This window comes from Heteronotia binoei, chromosome 4 (genome assembly GCF_032191835.1).
Source record: "Heteronotia binoei isolate CCM8104 ecotype False Entrance Well chromosome 4, APGP_CSIRO_Hbin_v1, whole genome shotgun sequence".
NCBI lineage: Eukaryota > Metazoa > Chordata > Lepidosauria > Squamata > Gekkonidae > Heteronotia > Heteronotia binoei.
This window is the reverse complement of record NC_083226.1, coordinates 33,787,723-33,813,118: the sequence shown is the minus strand read 5'-3', so window position 1 is coordinate 33,813,118 and position 25,396 is coordinate 33,787,723. Positions and strand designations below refer to the sequence as shown.

Here is a 25,396-nt window from a genome sequence, read left to right as displayed (position 1 = left end):
GGAAGGAGGCTCCCTGCTGAACCAATGGCCAGGCACAGGACCAGAGAGAAAGCAGAGAAGAGCTTTTGCACATGTGTGGTGGGGTGGAGAAACCAGTAGAGGGGAGTGGGCCAGGCTGTGCTGGGGAGGGGAATAGGGAAGAAAGTAGGAGGGGTGTGTGCATACATGCAAAGAAAGCCAGGGGGCATGGCAACCTGCCCTCTGTGTATCCATGCTAGCAGCATGTTCTTCCAAAGTTGCATCCTTGCCTATGGATGCAAAGAACTAGAGATTGTTTATGTAAGAGGGAAAAGAGGAAAAAACTGTGACTGTATAGGTGCTTACGCCCAGGAAGGTAGTGTCATGACGTATACCTGGTCCAAGCCCATCATTAAAAATAAAATTCTCTAAATTCCTCAGAATGAACCAGCATTTCACCAGCTCCTTGTAATTCCAGGGCAATCGGAATTGTGGCAGAGATACACTCACTAGACAAACTAATCCTCACAAAAACATATATTCACCAGAACAGTTTCCCCTATGTTTATGTGGTAACACAGTGGAGTCAGAGAAATATCCCCCCAAAAAACCTCCCCAGGTTTATTTAACTGGTAATAGTGACTGGGTTCCCCCACCCCCACCCTTTTCAGCTGTTTTGTAACAACTTAGAAAATTGGGTTGTGGGGGGGGGGGAGGCCACATGTGCAGTTCTTTTTTAAATTTAAATTTTTTAAAATATTTTTATTTAGATTTTTTTACATTATACATCACTGAACAGCAATATGAATATAGAACTTTAGAGATTTCAGTTAGCCATCAATTATTAGCTCATGCTTATTAAAATAATTCAACCAATTTGGGTTCAGATTCTGCTGTTGCAAATTTTTTTAAACTCTGGGTGACATTTAATATCGGGGAAAATGCAGCTGAAATCACTGTTGTCCTAATAAACCAAACAGCTGACTTAGTATAATGGGAACTATATCATAGACTGAATTGTTAATAGTCCACCAGTGAATTTCCATCAAAGCCGTTTTCTGCTTACAATGGCGCCTCTGTCCCAATGGACCTTTGTTGTTTCTAGGGCAATTTGCCTTTGGGAACTCAACCACCTCTTCTATCATCTTTTATATCTTGTGTTCTTCATACACTTGGGTATCAATAATTGATTTTTCTTAGGATGAAAGCATCAATTCACAATTCTATACACGTGGCTAATATTGTAAGGTAATACAACTCCCTCTTACAAATGAACAGCCCCCAAATCATCCACCATTGGGGATGCTGAGATTATCTACCTGCCTGCCTGTGCAGGCTTCAAAATTTTGTTGATGATGCACACTGACTTAGGCAATGACTGTGAATTTATAGCATCTATTTTTCTGGTATCGTTTGGTTTATCCAGAAAACTACCTTCCACTCACTTCTGGTGAATGGGCCACTTTTCCCTCTTACATAAACAATGAAATCTCTAGTTCTTTGCATCCATAGGCACCATTGCCAGAAATGGAGTCAAAGCTTATCTGTTGTTAGCAAATGGCTCAGAACAAATCCTGAGAGTGTTTGACAGGAGCGGCAGGATTATTGTAGCCAATCGGCATAGAGAGATTTGGTTATTTGCGGTGTGGCAGGAGTGAAATAACGGCATGGTTATGCAGATTCTTCTCTTCCAATTGGTCCGAAATGGCTGGTAGCTTTAGTTAGCCACATAATGTATTTCCATTCTAGTGTATGGCAACACCTAGAGTAAACATTGAGAATCCAGTTCTAGATGCGGGCAGTGGAAGCTGGAGAAACTGCTTCAGGAAATGGGGAGATGAATCGCCTCTCTCCTGCTTTGCAATGGGAATTCTTCAGCCCCAGAGGAAAACAGAAGTAGCGAAGGAAGCTGTGCATTTGTGTTTCCTCTTGATGCCAGGGATTGGGCTGGCATGTGAATTGTGCCTTGTCAGGTGGGCAGGCCAAGCATGGTCAAGGGCAGATGGCTTTACTCTTCCTGGCTACAAAGCCACCTAAGCTGTCTCTACTTGGGTGTTTTGCTCTGCTGTGGATTGATAGGGGAGGTGCTCCAACACCCTAATCATCTTGATTGCCCTCTGTACTTTTTCCATCTCTGCGAAGCATAAAACATTTGGCTGTTGAGTCTCTTAGTTTGGGCTCAGGACTCAACTTGGCAGAAGTGTTTTGTGCTTCAGGAAAATGTCCTTGTAGAGATATGGTTACCAGAACTGAACACAGTATTCCAGATGAGGCTGCACCACACATCTGTACAGGAACATAACAATATTGGCTGTTCATTAGCCTAAACTTGAAGTCGGGATTATTTTTTTTGTCCCCATGTGCATTGCCTTATGCTTACCAGTTTCATTGAATTTTATTTGCCACATCTCCCACTCACCCAGTTTGTGGAGGTCTTCTTGCAGCTCTTCACAATCAGCTTTGGTTTTCACCATCCTGAATAATTTTGTATTATCTGCATATTTGGCCACTATACTACTCACCTGTAGTTCCAGATCACTGACTAATAAATTAAATAATATCGGCCCCAATACTGAGCCTTGTGGGACCCCACTACTTATTTCCTTCCATTGTGAGAACTTTCCTTTGATTCCTACTTTTTATATCCTGTGATTTAACATAGTTTTTAATTCATAAGAGAGTCTATCCTTGTATCCCATAACTGCCAAGTTTACTCTTTGGTGAGATACCTTGTCAAAAACTTTTGAAAGTCCAGATAAATAATGGCGACTGGATCACCGTTGTCTACATGCTTGGAGAGTTTCTCCAAGAACTCCAAAAGGTTGGTGAGGCAGGACTTCCGTTTGCAGAAGCCATGCTGATTTTCCCTCAGTAGGTTTTGTCCTATGTGTCTAACAATTCTCTGATTTTAGTTTCTGCTAATTTGCCTGGGACAGACAGTAGGCTGACTGGCCTGTAATTTCCTGGTTTCCTTCTGCATCCTTTTTTTAGAAATTGGTGCAACATTTGCTACTCTCCAGTCTTCTGGTACAGTGGCTGAATTTAGCAGCAGGTCACATATACTGGTTAAGAAAGTTTCTAGCCCTTTTCCTTGTGAGTTACAGGTGGTAAAGTGCAAGCTGCACGTTTCCCCTTATAATTCAACAGAAAAGGTTAGGGACTTGCTTTTAAAAAATATATAATTGGAAACTAGTACATTGTTTTACTGTTATAATGATATATTTTAGCAATCTTTCAGTTATTTTTTTTTTAAATGGTGGTGGTGGTGGGGGGAAATGACAGCCACAAAGAGGGTTGAAGCAAGAAAAGTATAGGGAAAATTCCATGTGGATGCTCCATTGCTCTGTTAATACCTTTGCATTCAAAGCAGCAACTAGAGCCCCAGGGAAAATACCGTATTCTCTGTGTGGAAGGAGTCCCATTGGGCCTCATTCTTCCTCCCAACCCAGCTGTTTTTCAGGATGTCAAGAAGGGGGTAGGAGATGTCAGCAACCATGATAACTAATTGTCTAGTGCAAGGATAAGTGATTTCCTCCCCTCAAGGGCAAGAAAAATACTAATTACCTAACCCCCTGCCCCCTCCTGATGGGGGGAAAGAGGAAGGAGAGAGTTGTATTTGGGTAGACACTCTGCATATGATGCGTATCAGTTATTTAAAAAAATGGAATTAAAGATCAAAACAAGACAAATTTAGAAGCATCAGTCAACAATATTCATGATTTTGCTTTTGATGCATGCACTCAGGAATGCAGTTGCAGTGGATAAAAGGAACACCTGACAGGTGTTTTGTCTGGTCCTAAAAGGTGTTTTTTGAATAGAGTCCTTATGGGGCATGGGGGTATCAGGGGGTGAGTTTACATTGAGGGTACATGAAAGGCCAGAGCCACACCTGTATTGCATCCCAGCCAAAATCAAATCTGGATTTTCCTCTGCTCTGTTCTCCCTCTGTAATGTGACAGCCGGTGAAGTCCTAAACAGAGCCACATCCTTCAAAGCTCATTGACTCCAGAGTTTAGGATTGCAGTATGAAGCTGGCCTTCCAGATTTTGACCCTTGCTGGCTAAGAGTCTCCGTTCTTTCCCTTGTTGAAGTCACTCTCAGGCACAGATACATACAGGCTGGTTAAGCTGACAAGATATTACGTTTTATTTGCAGAAGGCAGTCGTATCCCACCCCTCTTTGCATAGGCAGGTTTGCAGTGCTGCAAGAAAGGCTGTGTGGTTGCAGTTTCCAGTGCAGTGAGAGTCTGTGTGGTAGAGTCAGAAGGCTGTTGGACGAGGACCAAATTCAAATCCCTACTCAGCCATGGAAGGGGCTGGGTTTCCATGGAGGATCAACAGACAGAGCATAGAGGGGAGTCATGAGGATAAAATGGATAGGAGAATCATAGAATCATGGAGTTGGAAGGGGCCATACTGGCCATCTAGTCCAGGGGTGTTGAACTCATTTGTTATGAGGGCCAGATCTGACATAAATGAAACCATGTTGGGCTGGGCTATATGTGTACCTATTTAAGATTGGGTAGCAAAAATATAAACTTTACAAAGGACACAGAAAATTAATTTTTTTAAAAAGCCACCTTAAAACATACTTAAACATTAGCACTCATTGGTCTTAAAGGTGCTTACCTTGTATTTCTCCCATGGGATCCAGGGAACTGGGCAAAGGAAGCACTGGCTCTTTCTTTCCTTTCCCAGGGGACCAGGAGGGGGAGGAGCCTCAACCAATAGAAGGGAGAGAGGCTTGGCTCAGTAGCTCTACTGTGCGATTGAGAGAGCCTGGCAAAGCAAGCTCTGCCTCCCCTTTTCCTCCCAAAGGGAGGAGTCTCAGTCAATGGAGAAAATAGAGGTTTTGCGCTATAGCTCCTGTGTGATTGAGCAAGCCCTGCAAAGCAAGCTGTTATGCAGAAGGAAACGAGAGAGGGAGAAGGAAGCAGATCACAGCCAGGTGCTCGGGGGCCTGATAGAAGTCCTCTGGGGGCCTGATTCGTTCCCCAAGTCACTTGACACTCCTGATCTAGTCCAACCCCGTGCTTAATGCAGGATCAGCCTACAGCATCCCTGAGAAGTGTTTGTCTTGCTGCTGCTTAAAGACTGCCAGTGAGGCAGTCACACCTGTATTGCATTCTGGCCAAAATCGAATCTGGATTTTCCTCTGCTCTGTTCTGCCTCTGTAATGTGACAGCCAGTGAAGTCCTAAACAGAGCCACACCCTTCAAAGAAAAACAAGAGAGAGAGAGCCTGGCAAAGCAAAGTGCCTCCTTTTCATTTTGCTCACCACCTCCTTCAGTAGCTAATTTCCACTGTTGAACAACTCTTCTGTAAAAAAGTGTTTCCTAATATCCAGCCAGTACCTTTCCACCCTTAATTTAAATCCATTATTGCGAGTCCTGTCCTCTGCTGCCAGCAGAAACAGCTCCCTGCCCTCCTCTAAGTGACAGCCCTTCAAATACTTATAGAAAGCAATCATGCCCCCTCTCAACCCCCTCTTTTTCAGATTGAACATTCCCAAGTCCCTCAGCCTTTTTGTCACAGAGCTTGGTCTTCAAGACCCTGATCTTCCTCATTGCTCTCCTCTGCACCTGCATGTCACATATGAAGTATGCATGGTGCCCTGAACACCTTGGAGGAAAGGAGGGATGAAAATATATAGATAAAATTAATATCTGCCCTCCTATCTGACAGCTAAGAGTCCTTTGCTCCACTTAAATTAGATGCTTCATATGTTCTGTTGCTAACAACTGGTTGCATGCATTTTTTGCTGTTTTTATCCTAGTGTGGCATAGTGGTTAGTGTTAGACTAGGATCTGGGAAACCCAGGTTTGAATCTCTGCTCTGCCATGAAAACTTGCTGGGTGACCCAGGGACAGCCACACTTTCTCAGCCTAACCTACCCCAGAGGGTTGTTGTGAGGATAAAGCAGAGGAAAGGGAAATTATGGAAGCTGCTTTGGGTCCCCATTGGAGAGGAAGCTGGAATATAAATAAAGTATATTCTCCTTTTCATGATGATACTATTTGCAGGCTTTGTGCATTCAGTATTAAACAAGGCTTAATTTCTTTTGCTGAGGAAATTCTGCAACTTGCAAAAAGAATGCAAATCAGGCAGACTTGCATAATATCTCTTACTTTGAATAATTTACCTGCAAGTTTGACTGCTTTATTGAGACTGGTCTGCCTAGTTGGGTGGAGGGGCAAGGAGCTTGTGGGTAACACCAATGCCCTCTCCCCCACAGCTGCTAGGCATCTTTGCCTCCTAAGATAATTAGCAAGTATGGCTTCCACACTTTCAGAACTATTTTTGAGCTATGAGGACTAAAACCCTTGAAAATGGAAAATTGACTATGGACAGTCTTATTTGTGTGCGTGTATATTTCCATCTGTCTACCTTAAATCTTTTTGTATGCTTTAAATCTGAAAATAGTTCAATAATTTTTTTTCCTAAAAAGATGCATCTTAGAAAAAGCAGAGAACAGTGGTCATAATTAAGACCCAAGGAATCTGTTTTCATTTGTTAAATTCATGAAAAAGTCCAGTTATGGTAAAATTCCATCTGGTATGCTTCCTTTGCCAAGTATCTGGCATCAGAAACATACAGACACTGCTGCTATTTTATTTGGTTTCTCTGACTGTGATGTTCACACGGAATAAAATTAACTCCCGGTAATCATAAACGCTTTTTTAAAAAAAGCTTACTGTAGCTTTCGCGCTGGAAGCTGCTGAGGTGGGCTCCTTCTATTCAGCCGTTGGCCGGAATGAGACTGCAGTTCTTCACGCCGGTTTCGGAATGCTTCCATTTGCATCACCTTGCGCGGTGCAGGGCTGCTGCCGGCTTGCCAGGGAACTGGAAACGGTTCAGATTCCCGGTTGACTAGCAGCAAATCGAATTAAGCCCCGCATCCGTAGGATGCAGATAAACTAACGGTTCTTGTGTGTGTTTTCATTGACCAAAATGGGTAACTGCTGGAGCGTCAGTAATCTCTGTGAGTAGCCAGCCTCTGCTGAAGGGAAAAAAAAATGTCTATATCTGTTTGTTCAGGAGGGTGTCGTAGACACGCCGGGGCACACAGGCACAAAACAACACGTGTGTCCAAAAAAAGAGTCCTTAGGCTTAGTAATGTGTTTTGCTTCCTAAGCTTAGCCTCGACGATGTTTTTTCCCCACGACCAGGCTGCCGGCCGCTAGTTTCTGGGAAGCGTTTTGCACTGATTTGGTTAATTTGACGTGGAAGATGGATCAGATTTGTGCTTGCTTCAGTGACGGAGCCTTGGATGCGCCAGACCCCAGCTGCTTCCGGGCTATATTTTGCCCTGGCGGCTCAGCATTCTCCGTCCCCCTGTTGGCGCCTGGCCCGAGAGAAACCCAAACTTAGGCGGGGGCGAAATATAAACGGCGGAGCGGTTACCTGGGAGGGGAGAGGAGGGGGGGATCGCATCCGGCTCCTTTCCAAAGTGTTTGATCTCCTTCCCCACCCCCCAAGCCCTCCCCTCCTGTTTAAAGGAGCAGCGCCCGCGTTTTGTCTGGGGAGGCATTTGTTGGGGACGGGGGTGGGGGGGAGAGTTGGGAGAAGAAGACTGACGCGGTATTGCTGGAGCAAGACGTGGTGCCGGGTGGCTTGGCGGGGGGACGGAGGAGGAGGAGTTTCCCCTGAAAGGGCTCCGGCGGTCCTAAAGCTCTGCCGGCGACTGGTTGGAAGAAGAGAGAGTCGAGCTTCTCTTGAGCAGTGGGTGGCCCAGAGGACCTTGGCTCAGGCCGGGGATTTGCCGCGCGAGCCAGCCAAGCGTCGCCCGCGCGCAGCTCTGTGGTCTCAGTTTTCTTCTGTGTCGAGATATGGGAGGGTGCGCGCGCATTGCGTTTGCTTTTCGTTGTCCTAGTGACACACAGGGAAAGTGGCTGAATCACGCCTCAATCGAAGCGAGGGGCTGTTTGGCGTTAAATGAGCCCTGGAATGTTCAAAGTGACATGATGCTGTTTTGCCAGGCAGCAACCCTGCTGGGGAGGGTAGCCCCGGGGCATTGTAGATGTTGCAGTGTGTGTGTTTAGGGGTCAAGGACTAGGGTTGAGGAGGCCTTGTGGTTAAACTTAATGGGATTCGGAGCTAGGGTGGCCACCTGGGGATGACCCAAGAAGAGTCCTAAATAAAGGGACAAAATAGGTATGCAAAGGGCTATTTTCTATATAACAGACCTTCAAGTACTTGAAGATGAGCAGAGTAAAACAATACCATCATTTGGTGCAATCTGGACACTATACTTCTGTTGATACAGCCCAAAATTGAATTTGCCCTTTTAGCTACTGCATCACACTGCTGACTCATGTTAAGTGTACAATCCACTAAGACTCCTAGATCTTTTTCACATATACTACTGCCAAGACAAATCTCCTCCGTCCTATAATTTTACATTTGATTTTTCCTTCCTAAATGCAGAACTTTGTATTTATCCCCCTTTTATTGGTTTTAGCCGTGTTTTCCAGCCTGTCAAGATCATCCTTGTATCCTGACTCTGTCTTCTAATGTATTTGCTACCCCTACTAATGTAGTATCATCTGCAAATTTAATGAGTATTCCCTCTATTCCTTCATCCAAATCGTTTATAAAGATATTGAACAAAACAGGACCCATCAGAGATCCTTGAGCCACTCCACTTGTCACTCCTCTCCAAGAGGAAAAGGCACCATTTACAAGCCTCCTCCAAGAGGCTTCATGAGCAGGTGTGCTTTTGCCCAGGTATTCTGCAGGCCGAAGGCATGTTTTGCTTCAGGGGTGGAATTGCAGCATGTTCCTTCAAACTATAGGTTGTCCCTGCAACTATCCACTGTGTTGGGTCCTGATTAGAGAGAAAATTAGACAATAAATGAAATGAATGAAACAGCTTTGCCTACAGTATGATAGTTACAGCAAAGTCTTGTAGATGTTTTGTTAGAAGCGAGTCTCATAGACTTCATTGGAGCTTGCTCCTAAGTAAATGTATATCAGGTGGCAACCTTAACTGAGTATAGCAATCATGCATTATTACAGGGCACATTGATGTTACAATATTCAAGTGAATATGCTCATTTACTGCTGCTTTTAAATTATATTTATTTTCTGAGCCCACTGGGTTAAACAAACAAGGAGTTACGGTAACTTATTTGTGGTTTGTACATAACACTGAAGAAAGGTATGGGTTACAACGTTTCTTTCAATTGAACTTTTGAACTGTTTCCTTATTACATTCATTCCCAACTCCCTTAACTGTCATTTTCAACCGTCCCTCCCTCTTAGGGCAGGGCAGAACCTAACCTGTCAGTCACAGAAAATATTCCATATACCCCCACCAAACCGATTCTACTGGTTTTCTTCCAATTTTAAATAAAAGCTTACTTGGTTTTGAAATTTCCAGAAATATTTCTAGCTGGCACATTAAAAGGCCTTCACCCGTTCGGTGTACAAGATTCTGCTTCAGAGGCATAACTGGAAGAAGCTATCTTGGACTGGTGTAAGAGGGAAAAGAAAAGGAAAGGTCCCCTGTGCAAGCACCAGTTGTTTCCGATTCTGGGGAATTGTTGCTTTCACAACATTTTCACAGCAGACTTTTTACAGGGTAGTTTGCCATTGCCTTCCCCAGTCTTTTACACTCCCCCCCCCAGCAAACTGGGTACTCATTGTACCGACCTCAGAAGGATGGAAGGTTGAGTCAACCTTGGGCCGGCTATCTGAATCCAGCTTCTGCTGGAATTGAACTCAGGTCATGAGCAGAGAGTTCAGATCACAGTACTGCAGTACTGCTGCTTCACCCCTCTGCGCCATGGGGTGGTAAAAGAGAACATTCTTAGAGTGGTAAGAGAGGTGGTGGTAAAAGAGAACATTCTTAGAGAGCCAGTTTGGTGTAGTGGTTAAGTGTGCAGACCCTTATCTGGGAGAACTGGGTTTGATTCTCAACTCCTCCACTTATAGCTGCTGGAATGGCTTTTGATTAGCCATAGCTATTGCAGGAGTTGTCCTTGAAAGGGCAGCTGCTGTGAGAGCCCTCTGAGCCCCACACACCTCACAGGGTGTCTGTTGTGGGGGGAGAAGATATAGGAGATTGTAAGCCGCTCTGAGTCTCTAATTCAGAGAGAAGGACAGGGTATTAATCTACAGTCTTCTTAGTAGAATATGCAATCTGGAGAACAAAATGCATTCCTGTGTGCTTCTAGTGGTACGTGTGTGTTCATGTGTGCATGCTCCTTCATTTGTGAGTTTCCTTATTTCCATGCAATGGAAGGGAAATGACTCTACTGGATGCAAAATCCTAGGGATAAAGGGCTTCCTCTGGAGGAGGTAGTCTCATAGACTGTTCATGTTCCTGTACCCTTCAGATGCCAGATCCTCTCAAAGAGTTCCCTAAGCAACAGTTGTTTCTTTGTCCAGTAGCAACTGTTTAGCTAGCAAGTGGCTCTTGGATACACGGAAGCAACTGACATATTAACAGGCTGCTAATTAACAAAGTACCACCCAGCTTAGTGGAAGGACTAAAAGACTGAAACATAAACCAGGAAGCCCTTCCCAATTCAATCTTGCTTCTGAAATGACCTCATAAGGACCTTGGGTGACTACCACTTTAAACTGGCTACTTACCCCTGTTAATTTATCTGGGACTTCTCTCTGTGCATATATCGTGCAAATGCCATTTGAAGCTGTTGCTTTAAAATTGGGTTAATTTTGAGGGTGGGATTTTCCTGGGACAGTGCTCTAAAAAAACCAGGGCTGGCGCTGTTGAAATGATGCATGTGTCATGACCAAATTCTCCTTCCCTACAGAAAGAAAAACCCTGTGTGTAGGTGATTTGGTGTCAAGTTCTACAGATATCCAGGTTATGGTAGACTCAGGTTCACATTCTGACTCTGCCGTGGAAGCTTGCTGGTTGTTATTAGGTTGAGAGAATGACTAGCCCAACTTTACCTCACAGGGTTAGTGTTGTGAGTTCAAAAGGAGGAGGGGAACAATGTTCTAAGCCACTTTGGGTTGCCATTGGGGAGAAGCTGGTATATAAATATATCTAGTTTTCTTTCTGTTTGTTTTGTTGTTGAAAAGCCCATACACAGTTTGAAGTGGTACAGTCTAGCTCCAGTTTTACTGCCTTAATTTTGTACTAAGCTTTATTGTCAAATTAAATGATACACTACAGCCACGTCTAGGATCACAGCCTGGAGCTGCAGTTGAGGGACCCCAAAACCTGGAAGGAAACCCAGTCATCTTGTTCTGTTCAACAGAAGTAGTGTAGTTTAATTATTTTAGAAAAACATTCACTTAATTTACCTCATCTTTCTCCCCAGTGGGGACCCAAAGAAGCTTACGTCGTTCTCCTGTCCTCCATTTTATCCTCACAATAACCACTCGGTGAAGTAGATTATGCTGAGAAAGAATGATTGTCCCAAGCTTACCCACTGAACTTGTATGGCAAAGGGAGGATTTGAACCTGGATCTCTCAGGTTCTAGTCCAGTACTTTAGCCACTCTCAAACACTGGCTGCCTGAAGTTGTGCTGAACCTCAGAAGCATTTGAAACATAGCAAGCAGCAGGTCTGGCACTTCCCATTAGGCCAGGTAGGTGGTTGCCTAGGGTGCCACCTGGCTACAGGGGTGAGCAGCGGGTGCTCCCTCCCCACCGCCCCTGGTGCCCCTTCCCCGCTGCATTCGTCCTTGCCACTGCCCACCTCTCTGCCATCCTCCTCTGCCTCACTGCTTACCAGAAGTGCTGCAGTTGGCCAGCAGTGGGGAAGGGGCTGCCAGCATAAAATCTTGTTTTATTGATAAGTCTCTCATATGTTTGTTTTCATGACCACAGATTAAGGAGACCACTCACCCTCTCGCAGATGAGGCCACCTTAACCAAGTTGCAGGTGCTTCTCTGAGTGAGTCTCATCCTCTCTGTGCATGCATCCTCTCTGTGGAGAATGCAAAAGCGCTTTGACACTGGCCTCTGCTTTGCACGCTAGCCGTGGGAGATGCCCTACATGCTGGTGGAAGCTGGGCTTGGCTATGAGGAGAGTTTCCTTGGGAGACATTCTCATGTCCCAGGAGAGGCTTCTGTGCCACACTGAGACTGCCCTGCCATGTCTGGCTGCCACGCTTGGTAAAAGCCGGGCCTGAGCCCCTTGCTATTGTCCCTGAGGTTCCTGGGGTGCTGATGGAAGAACTACATCTCCTGGTGGAAATAATGATGTTTCCATCCAGGTTCTTGAGGAGGATAACCACTTTGTAGCGAGCAGACTTGGTTTGAGGGTTACGTTGCTGCCTTTGTTGAATCTTGGGGGCATGGCCTGGCATGCTGAATGGCTGTTCTCAACGTTGTCTGCCTCTTGGGAGGGGCAGGTCTGTTCCTTCTTGCAGCCTGGATTGTAATCCAAGGTGCAAAAGTGTTTTTAAATTGGAGACAGAAATGTGAACAGCAGCTTCTTCCTCTCTGCTGCCCAGCCTGGCCAGCAGCGCTGCGGATGAGTGGTGGTGGAGAAGGGGCTGAACGGGGACGACAGAGCAGGCGTGGGGGCAGAGGAGGGCTAGGGTGGCCACAACCCTGGCTCCAGCCCTGCAAGCAGTTTTTGAGGCTCAGCACTGTGTCAGGGAAAGCCCCCCCTCCCCTCAACTAAGGATGGAGCTGGGGTCAAAGGCAAAGGCTTGCTCTTGAAGTCATGCTGGGCCTCAGTGGTGTTTGGAGTATTCTTTAAGTGTTATTATTCTTGTGAAAGTCTAGGGATTACACAGCATGTTAGGGTCCGACTGAGAGCATCTCTCCATCTTGGCACTCACATGAGATGCTCTGTGGCTTCCTTTTACAAACAATTGAAACCAGTGTTGTACGGGAACAATAGGTGCTACTGGGCGCTGGTCTCCTTTTTGAGCAAGCTACCCTGTCGGCTTCCTAAATAGCTCATTTTCCACCAATGCAAACAGTAGACTATAGCTCCCATACCAAGCAGAACTGGGTGCATCTTTGTCCTTCAGCAATTGTGAAATAGTATTAAAAATGTTCTGTTGTTATAGAATTTGTCTTCAGCTTCAGCACAGCACTAGGAGCTATTGTCTGGTACTGCTAGTTTTATTTATGCCTTTGGAAGGACTGGGTATGACCTGTAGCATAATCTTCACTGTAGGAGTGGTGCTCAGAGGAAATGGAAGGATCCCTGGCCAGGTCCACTTTAGTTTTTCATAAAATCTTTGTGCAGATGGTATCGGAAAGGTTCCTATTGTGGCGTCCTTCTCCCCTACCTTCCAATTTCAGAGGGAGCAGCGTCTGACACTTTCCTTTTAGTTTTAATGGTGCTGGTAGGTCTGAAAGGCATGTGCTTGTTTTAGTATATCTACTAGGAAATGAGGAATTGTGTGTGAGGGCCTTGCAGTGTCACGAGGTGGGGTACCAAGACTGACCTGAGGTTGGTTAGTTTATTCATTTGCACCCCACATTTCTCCTTGGAACCCAAAACAGCTTACATTGTTCTCTTCCTCATATCCTCACAACAACCCTGTGAGGTAGGTTAGGCTGAATGTGTGTGATTGGCCTGAGATCACTTAGCAAAGTATTCAAGCCTGTCCAGACTCTAGTGAGACACTAATCCATCGGTGGCGAAATTTGCTTAACATAAGAGCTATATAGAATGGGAGGAACGGTGGCTCAGTGGTAGAGCATCTGCTTGTGAAGCAGAAGGTCCCAGGTTCAGTCCCTGGCATCTCCAAAAAAGGGTCCAGGCAAATAGGTGTGAAAATCCTCAGCTTGAGACCCTGGAGAGCCGCTGCCAGTCTGAGAAGACAATACTGACTTTGATGGACCAGGGGTCTGATTCAATATAAGGCAGCTTCATATGTTCACATCAGATGTTTGAGAGCTGAAAGACATGAACAAATATTAAACACATGCCTTTATTAAAACTTTGTTAATACTTTCTTTGCACAGAAAGATAAAATACATATGTATGCACTTTACAACATAGCCATGGTAGGAGGAGACTTTTTTTTTTAAACAAAAGCTAGGAATAACAGTCCCTGTAAAACCAGCATAGGGAAAGGTTAGGGAATTATTTTTGGCACCAGTGGGAGAAGGAAACACACATGTACCATAAATCCCTGACTACCATTTGCACCATTATGCATCTCTCTTTGCCTTGCCACCAAAGTTAGTAAATACAGCTTTTACAAGAGCTATGAAATTAAGGGGGAGCCCTGCAGCACTCTCTTTAATTCCGTCCCTTCTTCCATCACTCTCTCAGCTCTTGCACTCTTCCGTCCCTCCCTCAGCTCTTGCACAATCTTTCCCTGCTCTAGGTTTCCAGATGACTTATGTTGTGGAGAAGAGCTTGCAATTCCCCCCTCCTTCCTCTTTTCACACACAATGGAAATAGCTACCTATCTATGGAGCAGCTGACTGAGGTCCTGATGCTAAGTATGCTTACTTGAGAGTAAGCCACAGTTTGGCCACCCATGTTCTAACCACCATATTGCACAGGTTCTCTTTAGTGCCCCGGCACTTACTGTAACCTCATTCACATGTATATCATGCAGTATGAAGTGCTCTTTTCCATGGTGAGATAATAGGCTGTTGTGAGATCCAGGCCCATAAAACATTTCTGTTTAATTGTCTCCCAGTGATTAGCCCCAAGCAAGTGGTTTGGTGTTCCCAAGCAGACCTTGGTTATGTATGATCTAAAATCAGAGAAGTGACTTCCATTGTGCTAGAGGTACTGGCGACTAAATGGTAGCCACTATAACAGGGACTTCCTGGGTTAATTGCAGTATTCTCCCAGCCAGCACTTATCCTTGCATATTTTACCCATGCTAATAGAACCTATTGCTTTGAATATCTGATAGACTTTGACTTGATGGGCCTTTCCACAGTATAAACATTTTTAACACAGCAAAGATTTTGGCTTGGTTTACTAGCTAACTTTTTCAAGATTTTAGTGCAACACAGCACTAGACTCCTCTTACATGCTTCATATTTTCCCATTTCTGTATTAAGTGGAAGAAATGAATACTTGAAAATAGGTCACTAATAATCAAAACATACGTTGCTGTAAGAATTGAGAGCCCTTGTAGCATGGGCAGAGAATTTAGTGGTGGGAAGGGGAGCTTGCCTCATGCTGGACTTTTGTAGAAAACCCAGAAGTTACTTTTGGCTGCCCCTGCTTGCTGCTGAAGCCCAACTGAAAGGGAAAGCATGATTTCCCCTACTACTAGTTTCTTAGCTGCTGTTGGCATCTCCAGCAGGAGCCTAGTGGAAAGATAGAAACCTCATCCCCTTGGCTACAGATGTCATAAATATTGAACATTGAAAATGCATTTCAGTTTGGTGTAGATATGCTTGTGGGCTGTTTTGGCAGCTGCCTCTTCCCCAAACACGTAGCTGTCCCAAAACTCAGAGCAGCAGTAAAAACAACCCTGAGTTGTTGTTTTTTAAAAAGGCTTAGTGACCTCATGCGAGGAGAGACCAAAATGGAACACTATTTCCATGCAGCAGGAATGCAGTAAAAATATTGGTAATGGAGTGAAGGGCTCACTTTTTTGCTTGCTTTTGCAGGTGGCCGTGGAGGCAGCACCCTCATCCCACAAGTCCCCAATGAATTCCCGGAATACGGGACCATGGAAGAAAGTTCCAGAGCTTGGGAGACACCATCTGCGATTCACGGAGAGGCTATAACGTGTGCTCCAGATGGCCGGCCAAGTGATCAGCTGCCTCCGAGGCCTCTTGAGAATGGTAAATCTGGAGGAGATACAGCATCATTTTCTCAGGAGTTACATACATTCCCCAAGGAAGAAGAAACTGCGCAATTGGTTGATAAACCAGGAGGCATTTTGACAGTTTCTCAAGACTCGGAATATGAAGAGCCACAGGGTAGAGAGAATAATGCTTTTGGTTCAGAGATGCAGTTGGAAAATGAGAGGTGTGTTGACAGAGCAGTTGAGGAGGTGGCCAGAGGGAACGTTCTTGCAGGCCAAGAAGACCCTTCAGAAATGCCTCTTCCATCTCGGGCGACAGCTGAGAGAAAATTGTACTGGATTACCGAAGAAGATTCAACCATGGTCTTAACTGTGGAAATACAGCCTGAGGCCTCCCAAGTGACTGAGAAGGGCCACACAAGGTGTGAGATACATGGCCATAGACCATTGCAAGGGCCAGAGAGCAAAGATGAGGGTACTGCTGGTATTCTCCGTAGTGCCTGGGCAAATTTTGAGCAGGAATTTTCTGTGCATGATTCAGACAAAATGGATGAGACCCCTGAGAGGAGGCTATCAAAAGAGATGGCTGTCAGCAAACACGTGGAATTTCAAGGGGTGGAAATCCTTTGGATACAAAAAGCTGAGGAGGAGAAGGGAATAAGACACTCTGAAGTCAATAGTGTAGAAAGGAGAAGTTTCTCCAGAATACCAATTGACCACACTTTATCCACAGCCTCATCTTCGTTGGTTGGTTTGCCTGAGAGCTCTTGCAGTGGATCATGGGAAAGCCTTAGGCCTTTAGCATCACTGACTGAGGGTGGAGAGGACGAAGTCTTTGTAGAAGAAGAAGAAGAAAAGAGCTTGATGGGGGACAGGAAATCTGTGCTAAACAAAGACAGGTAAAAAATTTCTGGTGTGAGAGGGAAACCCAACTTTTTGAGGATTTTGGCGTAGTCTGTCTTAGGCTAAATTGGCTTGCCCTTGTGGTGGAAAGACAGAGAAGATAGCTATTTATCTTTGAGGGACTTTCTTTCTTTACAAGGTACCCAGAGCCTGGTATGCGCGCACCCCCACCCCCACCCAAAAAGGTAAAAATCACAAAACAGAATGTCACCCAAAGAACTCTCAAAACAGAATATTACCCTATCATAGAACATTCCCCCTCCTCCACCAAGTACACACCAGCAACACATTTAGATGTGCACCTTGTAGAAAAAGTAGGTTTGTTCCAAGACTATGGCTCAAAAGTTTGACAGCATAAATATGTTCTGATGAGCTCACTAAAGGTGAATGGATACAGCTTGTCAAGTCCTCCTGGCCTTTGATGCCACAGCTGAAAACAATGAGATTCCGGTATGTTCCAAACACACCTTCAGTAGGCAACAAACCTTCAGTGCATGACCCTTCTCCATGTTATGCTATCCTTGGGTTACGTCTGGGTTGTCCACAAGGACTGTAGATTGGATGTTGTTTTAAACATTCCCCACTGGGGACTGAGCTCTGACGTTGACCTTGGCTCACGTGGAGAGCAGACCTTTATACCTCTGGGCTTACACATGCAGCTTTTAGGGGGTCAAATAGTGCCCTCCAGGGCAGCTTTGCATCAGGGAAACAAAATGGAGGGGGAAAGGCTTGAACTCCTTTCCCAGGTGGTCCTGATCTGCATTGGGCCCCAAGTATCTGACCTGCATTTCCAGTTGGGTACTCTTAAAACAATGTATGACTGAAAATACTTGTAGCTGACCTGGAGATGAGGTTACGTGTACTTTGAGTTCATGTGCAGAGGACGCTCTCTCAGATATTCTAAGTGCAGTGAAGCCACATCCACAGCTATGGGGGCAGTCAGAAGATCCTACAGTGAATGAAGACTAAGATGGTGGGTGCTGTCTCTTGGGAGGTGGGCTCCTTAACTGGTCAGGAGTAGATTCACTTTTCACTCTGGCTAAGTGAGTATGTTTTCCTCTGTCTTGTTGCATTCACACACGGTGAATATGCAAGCTAAATTTTGCACAAACACATGAAACACACTGTCTTATACTGAACCAGACCCTTGGCCCATCAAGGCCAGTATTGTCTAGTACCACAGGAAGTGGCTCTTAAGGGTCTCAAGCAGAGGCCTTTCATAGCACCTATTATGGAATCCTTTTAGCTGGAGATGCCAGGGCTTGAACCTGGGATCTTCTGCATGCCAAGCAGATGTTCTGCCATTCAACCACAGCCCCTTTCCCATATAACTGTTCTTTCCTCACACATTTAATCATCCAAAGGCCCGGTATTTAAGCAAGATATTTTTTGTTTCTTTTAAAGGCAGCAATTGTACTAGAAGGACATGTGCCCTAAAAAAAGGAAAGACGTTACCAGCTTTTGCAGAGCTGCAAAAGAACTGCATCTTCCCCCTCCCTCCCAGTTCTCTGGGCATCTCTGTCACAGCAATAGCAGGCTCTACCACCAAGCAACATATTCTGGTGTGAGGCCAGTCAAAGGCTACATTTTGAAATGCTAAACATGTCCAGGCGTTGCTGCTTTGATTTATTCAGGTTATTTCAAAGCTGTTCAGCAGGGCTTCCTGACTGCAGGAAAAACGCAAATGAAAACAATAATCTTAAAAACCTCCTCCTTGGTTATGCAGCCAACAGATTAGATGGGCGGGATGGGATTTAAATAGAGACTGGGGGGAAAGTGCCAACCTGGGGGAGCTGGAGAGCAGGTTTATTCAGAATCCTACTCAGGTCCAGGCCTCACAGAAGCAGAGCTCTGGAACCTCTAAATTTTATTGTGCGCCTTCTTTCTTACCCTCCCCCCCAATTCTTGTTTCTGGGCTCCATTGTTCAAACCCCTTGTGAGAATTTTGCTGATCAATATGATCTGACAAACTTTCTGATTTCCCCCCCGTTAAAAATGGGAAAACAACTGAAACATATAAAGCAAATAGATGGAAATCATCAGGCCACTGTGGCCACATAACAAAGTAACTTAAAAAGTAGGATGGGAGTAAGGTTTTATTATGACAATTCTAATTCAATAAGCATTTTAAGGTAGATGCTGAGCTGATACAATTTAGTACACCTTCTGGTGATGTCAGGGTATGTGGCATATGAAAATGGTTTATGCAAATGAGTTGTGCTAATAAGCTCCAGCACCTCTTTTTCTACAAAATGACCCCTGCTCAGGTCTATTCAGTGGGGCTAGAGTATTGGAATGGCCTGTCTTTTGCATTGTTAAACAAAGATCAGGTAAAACATTTTTGGATAAATTAGTTGGACACAACTGTTTGCTGAGGGATAATTGAGTTTGGCAGAGATATTGTGATTCTCATTTAAGGTTTCACATGATTGGTGGACTAGGTTTTGTCTCAGTTCTAGAAAGGGTTGCCAGCTCTGTGTTGGGAAATACGTGGAGATTATGGAGGCTGGGAATGGTTGAGTTGGAAAGGGAAGGGAGCTCAGTGGGGTATAATGCCATGGAGTCCATCTTCCAAAGAAGCCATTTTCTCCAGGGGAACTAATCTCTGTTGTCTGGAGACCAGTTGTAATTCCAGGAGATCTCCAGCCACCACGGGGAGGTTGGCAACCCTAAATTTCAGCAGTGCAAGACCAATAGATGGCCCATGTTCCAAACTTTTATTTAAAAAGAGAGAGTAATTCTCTGGTCCTTTTAGATCCAGCGGGATGACACAAAATGCACAGGCAGTATTTCTGTTCAGTTACTGAGTGAGAAATGAGCCTGTACCTGGTTTCCATTTTTTCTAGCCGATGAGGAAAATCACAACGACTGTCATGCTTGCTGTATCTTTCCTTGACTGATGTTGCTATGGCTGGAGAAGAAAGCCCGAGCAAGTCTTTTCATGCGTCACATTTTTTTAAAAAATAGAGATGCTTGAGTACCAATGGGCCCTGCATGTATTTCAGATCCGACCACACTGTGTCATAGAAGCTTGCTGGGTGACTTTGAGCTAGTCACTCTAACACAGAGAGACACACACAAGCACACCCGGCTGCATGCACGCATACAGAGATGGAGCTACCTTTTATTTTCATTTATTTTCGTAGTCCTCTGATCATGCTCAAAGTTCTGTTCTGTGTTAGGGGTGGGCAGGTGGGATAACCCATCACTGAAAAATCAGAAGACATGCCGTTTTCTGCTGCGCTCTTTCATCCTTAGCTGACTGCCCCTCCTGCCCCATGCAAATGGAATACTGTTGTTTCTCCTTTCCCATAGCTCTTTGCTCTTCTGCTGCTCTTTTGCTATCATTCCATGGTGTCTGCTACAGACTGCACAGGTTTTAGCTTGCTAGGCCAGGCAGCCAAACAGGCTCAGTAGGTTTTTGCTGCCTGTTGGGGGAAGGCAAAAAACAGGGTCATCTGTCATCTGAGAAGCTGAAGGTTGCCAATTTGGGGGTGGATCCTAGGGAAGGGAAGGGTTGGGGTAGGGATCCCAGCAGGAACTTGTTTGTATATTAGGCTACACCCCTGACATCACCATTGTTTCACACAGGGCTGTTTTGTAGAAAAAGCCCACCAGGGACTCATTTGCATATCAGGTCACACCACCAATGCCCAGCCAGCCAGAACTCCATTCCCGTGTGTTCCTGTTCAAAAAAAGCCCTGGGTAGGGATATATCTCAGTGGGATATAATGCCATAGAGCTCACCTCCAAAGCAGCCATTTTCTCCATGGGAACTGATTTTGTGATCTGGAGATTATCTGTAATTCTAGAAGATTACTAGGCCTTGCCAGTATGTTGGCATCCTAGACAAACCACTGTATAAGGGCTGTAGTGTGTTCTGTTTAGCTTGGAGGCAGGGCCAGTGCTAGGGCTTTTGGTGCCCTAGGTGAGCTGCCCACTAGCACCCTCCTCCAGAGATTTAAAAAAAAACAGGAGAATTGTAGGAGAAATGAAGAAACTTGAAACTATTCACATTTATAACTTACAGGTTTTTTTATTTTAAACTTTAATGTTTTAAAAGATTGTGAGATTAAGCAATAAAAATGGTGAGAATACTACTTGATCCTTTTAGCTGGAGGTGCCAGGAACAAGATCTTCACATGGCCATTTCTACTTGATCCTTTTAGTTGGAGGTGCCAGTGACGAGACCTTGTGCTTGTGAGAAAGATGCTCTATCGCTGAGCTATGGCTCCCACTCCATGGCTCTGTAAAAGTGGAGTAGGAAGGATGAATGGCAGCACACAACTTGAACAGGAGCCAGTTTTTAGAGACTGTAATTGGCTTTTCTTCAGTTTTTACAGTTGGTTAATTTATCCCTGCCAGGCTTTGAGGAGCACACTGCACAGGTGTTGTCCACTTTTGCGTTTCCCAGGTCTGTAACAAACCTGAGGAATGTGAAACCAGCCGGGCAGCATCTGCGCTCCGTGGAGCCTGCTTTCCATTGGGGAAGGCAAGCTCCAAGGAGCACACATGCTGCACATGGGGAGAGGGGCATCCTAGGCAGCCGCCTACTTGGCCTACTCCCACACACCGGCCATGCTTGGAGGACCCATAGGACACACACACACAAACAGATTCACACACACAGTGAGCTTTGTCCAGCATTTCAAGTGGTTTGGCAGTGTGTTAAAAACATGATAAATTGCAATAAAGCACCCTAATAGTTGGCAGATTTATTTACACCTGTTGCTATGGAGGAGGTTTGTAGGCCTGTGCCAGTTAAACAACTCCCAAGCGCATGGAAGTCCCATAGATTGGGTTGCTGCTGCAGCACTCCTTGCTTATGTGTTCCCAGTCTCCCTCAGTCCTGGTGTGTGTTTGGGTTTAGTGCTGTGGAAGAAATCTCTGTTGCACTCTCCTCTGTCAAATTACCCTTTAAAACAGCCCGAACAAGAGTTGGGATGATTCTGCTGTTCTGGTTGGCACACCTCTTTTCGTTTCCTCTTAAACTGCGAACTGCAGAAAAAGCCAGCATTTCCTTTCATTGTAGTTTTTCATTAAGTTTTCTTTGTACGTGGCATGCGAGCACTTAATGACTCGGGCACGCTGCAGGCATGAGTAATATGTGTTATGATCTATTATAAACACAACCGTCAGGATCTCAGCTGCAACGAGCCATAGTTTAATTACTTTAATGACTGACCTCCCAGATGCTGTACCAACTCTTTTGTCAATGAATATGAAGTTGAAAAGGACCAATCTGGCTCAGCTTGCTAGGTCAATATGAAATTACTCATAAGACAAATGCCTTTTGATTCTGGTGAACTTATTCGTAGAAGTGTGGTATTTGGTGATCAGAAGGATATCACGTGGCTGATACTGAGCTGGTGCAGACCGGATACTTCTGCTGTGGTTAAGAAGTTGGGAGGAAAGATCACGAACTCTCTCAGTTATAGTGACTCCAAAAGGCCTTGCTGCCTATGGTGAAATGTAGCATTGGCACAGAATCTGATTGTTAAAGATACCACCAAAACTTGCTTTCCTTGGACTTCAGTAGCGAGTGATGATGCTCATTTTCAGCCTGGGGATTAGCATTAAAGTGTTGGTCTCTCCATCCTTCTCTACCTGCTCTCCTCCTCCTCCAGTCAGCTGCATACTGACCAGCCAGCCAATTAATGGGAGGTCTTTCTGTCTTTCCCAACTTTCTTCTTCTTCCATTCCTTCCTTCCCCATGCCTAGGCAGCTTCCAGGGCATACACAGGACTATGACTATGGATGCCGATGTATTCCTTGGGAGTCAATGTAGCCCTTGGGAGGCGTTTGATGAGGAATGTCTTCCAAGGGTGTCTCAAGCACTGCTTGAGAGAACCCTTTGGAGAGGGGGAGACATATTTTGTCTCTACAGCAGCTGCCAGCATGCCAGCACCATCATATGGTAAGTGGGAAGAGAGGCGAGAAAGCAAGGGCCAGTGGAAGTCAATTCTAGGGCTGCCAGGTGCCCCCTGGCCACCAGCAAGGAAAGGGAAAGCCTTCCATCCTTCCGAGGTCGGTAAAATGAGTACCCAGCTTGCTGGGTGGGAAGTGTAGATGACTGGGGAAGGCAATGGCAAACTACCCCGTAAAAAGTCTGCCGTGAAAACTTTGTGAAAGCAACGTCACCCCAGAGTCGGAAAATGACTGGTGCTTGCACAGGGGACTACCTTTTTTTTTTAGAATTGCCAGATCCAGGTTGGGAAATTCCTGGAGATTTGAGGATGGAGCCTGGGGAGGACAGGGATGGGGTACAATGGCAGAAAATCCACCCTCCAGAGCAGCCATTTTCTCCAGGGGAACTGATCTCTCTAGTCTGGAGATGAGCTGTAATTCCAGGGGCCCAGCTCCCACCTGGAGGCTGGCATCCATATTCCACACTTGTACTGTGAAAGTAGCCGATCTGTTGTTGGTCTGTTTTCCAATCTCCATTTCATCTTAAAACATCCCCCCCCACCCCCCCGCTTTGCAGGCAGTCTCAGTTGTAATGATGGCAGTGGGGATCACATAGCCCATAAGAGACAAAAGGAAACAGTCGTCTGACCAAACCCATTGGTTAACCAGTGAATTGTTTATGGGTTTCATTTCAACCTATTGTTGAACTCTGCAGATGTTACTAGAGCAGCAGGGGGAACAGACTGGAGGGAACTGTTGCCATGCCACCCTAAGTAATTCATTGAGTATATTCAAGCCCTCAGAGTATCTTCAAATGTGACTGTGATGGGGGGTGGGTGGGGGACAGGAAGAACACAGTTCCTGGGTTTCTTGGTGTGTTTGTCCATTTCATTTTGAAGGGGCTATGAACAGTATCCCCATGATCAAGGTATGGTATAACATCAAAAGAATATAAGTAGAGCCCTGCTGGACCTGACCAGTAGTCTATTAATCTAGCACCCAGTCTCACATGGTGATCAACCAATAACTCCAGAGGGCCAACAGGGTGTAGAGGCTAAGGCCTTCCCATGAGGTTACCTCCTGGCACTAGTAGTCTGAGCTTTATTGCCCAGGGTGGGCACACTTGCCCTACTATCGCCTCTGTTGACAGGTAGGTGAGGGGTTTTTGTTTGTTTGTGGGGTGTTTTGAAAACTTGCAAAAACCTTAATGTTCTGGGTGAAAGAAAAGAGTGTGGGAAAAGGAACCTTTATCACATCACCTTCAACTCCCTAAAAAACAACAACTATTGTCTTTCTCTCATTCCCTAATCTCTCCCTTTGTTTTGTAAATGGGCTGCGATGCTGGGAGAGAGGACCCAGAAGCTTCTGAATCTCTGAAGGCTAATCTAGGACAGAGAGGCACACAGTGTGTCTTTTCACTGAACACAATGAGCTGATGTTGTTTCTTCATACACATCATAACATCCAAACCACTTTTGTTTCTGCTCTGTTCTGGGGGCACAGAGGGGAGGACGAGGCTGTTCCTTCTGCATCACAGCAAACACAATTGCAACCCAGGCGTGTAAACGCTGCGATACCTGGTAGATCAAAAGGGAAGCCTGTTTTCAGTGTGTGCACCTGAACCACCCTGCAAGCCCACATGCAAGTCTTAAAACAAAAACTGAAGCGGCTTTCTTTGGTTTTGATTCCTAGGGTAATGGAGGAGGAAGAAGCGGTCAGTGGAAGACTGGAAGATGTCCTTGGGCAAAGGCACGACGAAGTCTCAACAGATGTGTACAGCTCGCAGTTTGAAAGCATTCTAGACAATGCCTCTTTATATTATAGCGCCGAGTCGCTGGAGACTTTATGTTCAGAGCCCGATAGCTACTTCAGCTTTGAAATGCCACTTACTCCAATGATCCAGCAACGCATCAAGGAGGACGCTCAGTTTTTAGAAGGGTCTCCAGTCAGGGAGGCTGGGAAGGGCCATTGTGGCGGCATTGCCAGTGGATTAGGAGATATGAAGGAGTCAGACATCACAGAGGCCTATCCCTTAGAAAGGTAAGGTAGTTTTTCCTTCTCCCCTGCGCCTTCAGATGTTTTATGCTGTTGAACCTTCCTGCTGGTGGAACTTTTCAGTATCCTCACTTCACAGATGTGCTTGGCTTGCCGGTAAAACTGCTGAATTGGCAAAACACGCACAAGTAACTTTTCCTAAAGTACTAGTGATAATTATGGGTTGGTGGAGGGGGACAAGATGGTCTCCGGGAACTGTGTGTGATGCTGTGCTGCATCTGGCCTACGAAGGACACTTGTACGGTCTGTGAGGCAAAAGAGGTGGCAAGCTAAAGCTGCAGCGATCAGGGACCTGCAAAGTGAGGGGCGTTTGCCTGGAATGAAACAGAGCTCTCTTGCTCTTGTATCTTGAAGAAGCACGCTGGTGCCACATTAGTGGCTGAGCTGTGCAGTAACAGAGGCAAGTTTTGCTAACTCGAGGAGGGAGTCCCCAAGCACTGTACTTCCCCTCGTACTGCTGATTGACAGCTAAATCTGTCTCTGGGCCTGGTGACCTCACTTTATTTCTAGACATTTTGTGTCTCTCTCCTTCACTCTAGCACAACAATAGGAGCTGCTGAAAATTGAAGCTGTAATTTATCTGCATAGCCCTGCTCTGAGCTCCATTTATGGGCCAGAATCCAGGGAAGTGGTTTTGTACATTAAGGATCGCTATACCGTTACATAGTTATTACTTGCAGCTAGATGGGTTTTTTTACATTAGCTGCTAGTGTATGCTGCTTGGTAAGTAGATATAATAAGCCTTCCATCCTGTTTTTCTGAATCTCTTCTAATTATAGGTAGATTTAGACACAGTGAATGGGATACCATGTCCCTGACAGACAAGTTTTCCCATGGACAGGGGGAGTTTGCTCTTTGGAAACATTCAGACTTATGATCCTCTACTGTAACCCGAAAGGCATGG

General features: G+C 45.3%; 1 protein-coding gene and 1 non-coding gene across 2 annotated transcripts in view; both read left to right on the top strand.

Annotated features, from left to right (window-relative positions):
* Positions 1-25,396, top strand: part of PSD3 (pleckstrin and Sec7 domain containing 3) — a 204,722-nt gene that overhangs the window by 29,376 nt on the left and 149,950 nt on the right. The window contains exons 3-4 of the mRNA XM_060237095.1: positions 15,488-16,526; positions 24,130-24,477. Of these exons, the coding sequence (XP_060093078.1) occupies positions 15,488-16,526; positions 24,130-24,477 (1,387 nt within the window). The remainder of the gene's footprint in view (positions 1-15,487; positions 16,527-24,129; positions 24,478-25,396) is intronic.
* Positions 13,583-13,649, top strand: TRNAH-GUG (transfer RNA histidin (anticodon GUG)). The gene has a single exon. It is a non-coding gene; the product is annotated as a tRNA-His (tRNA).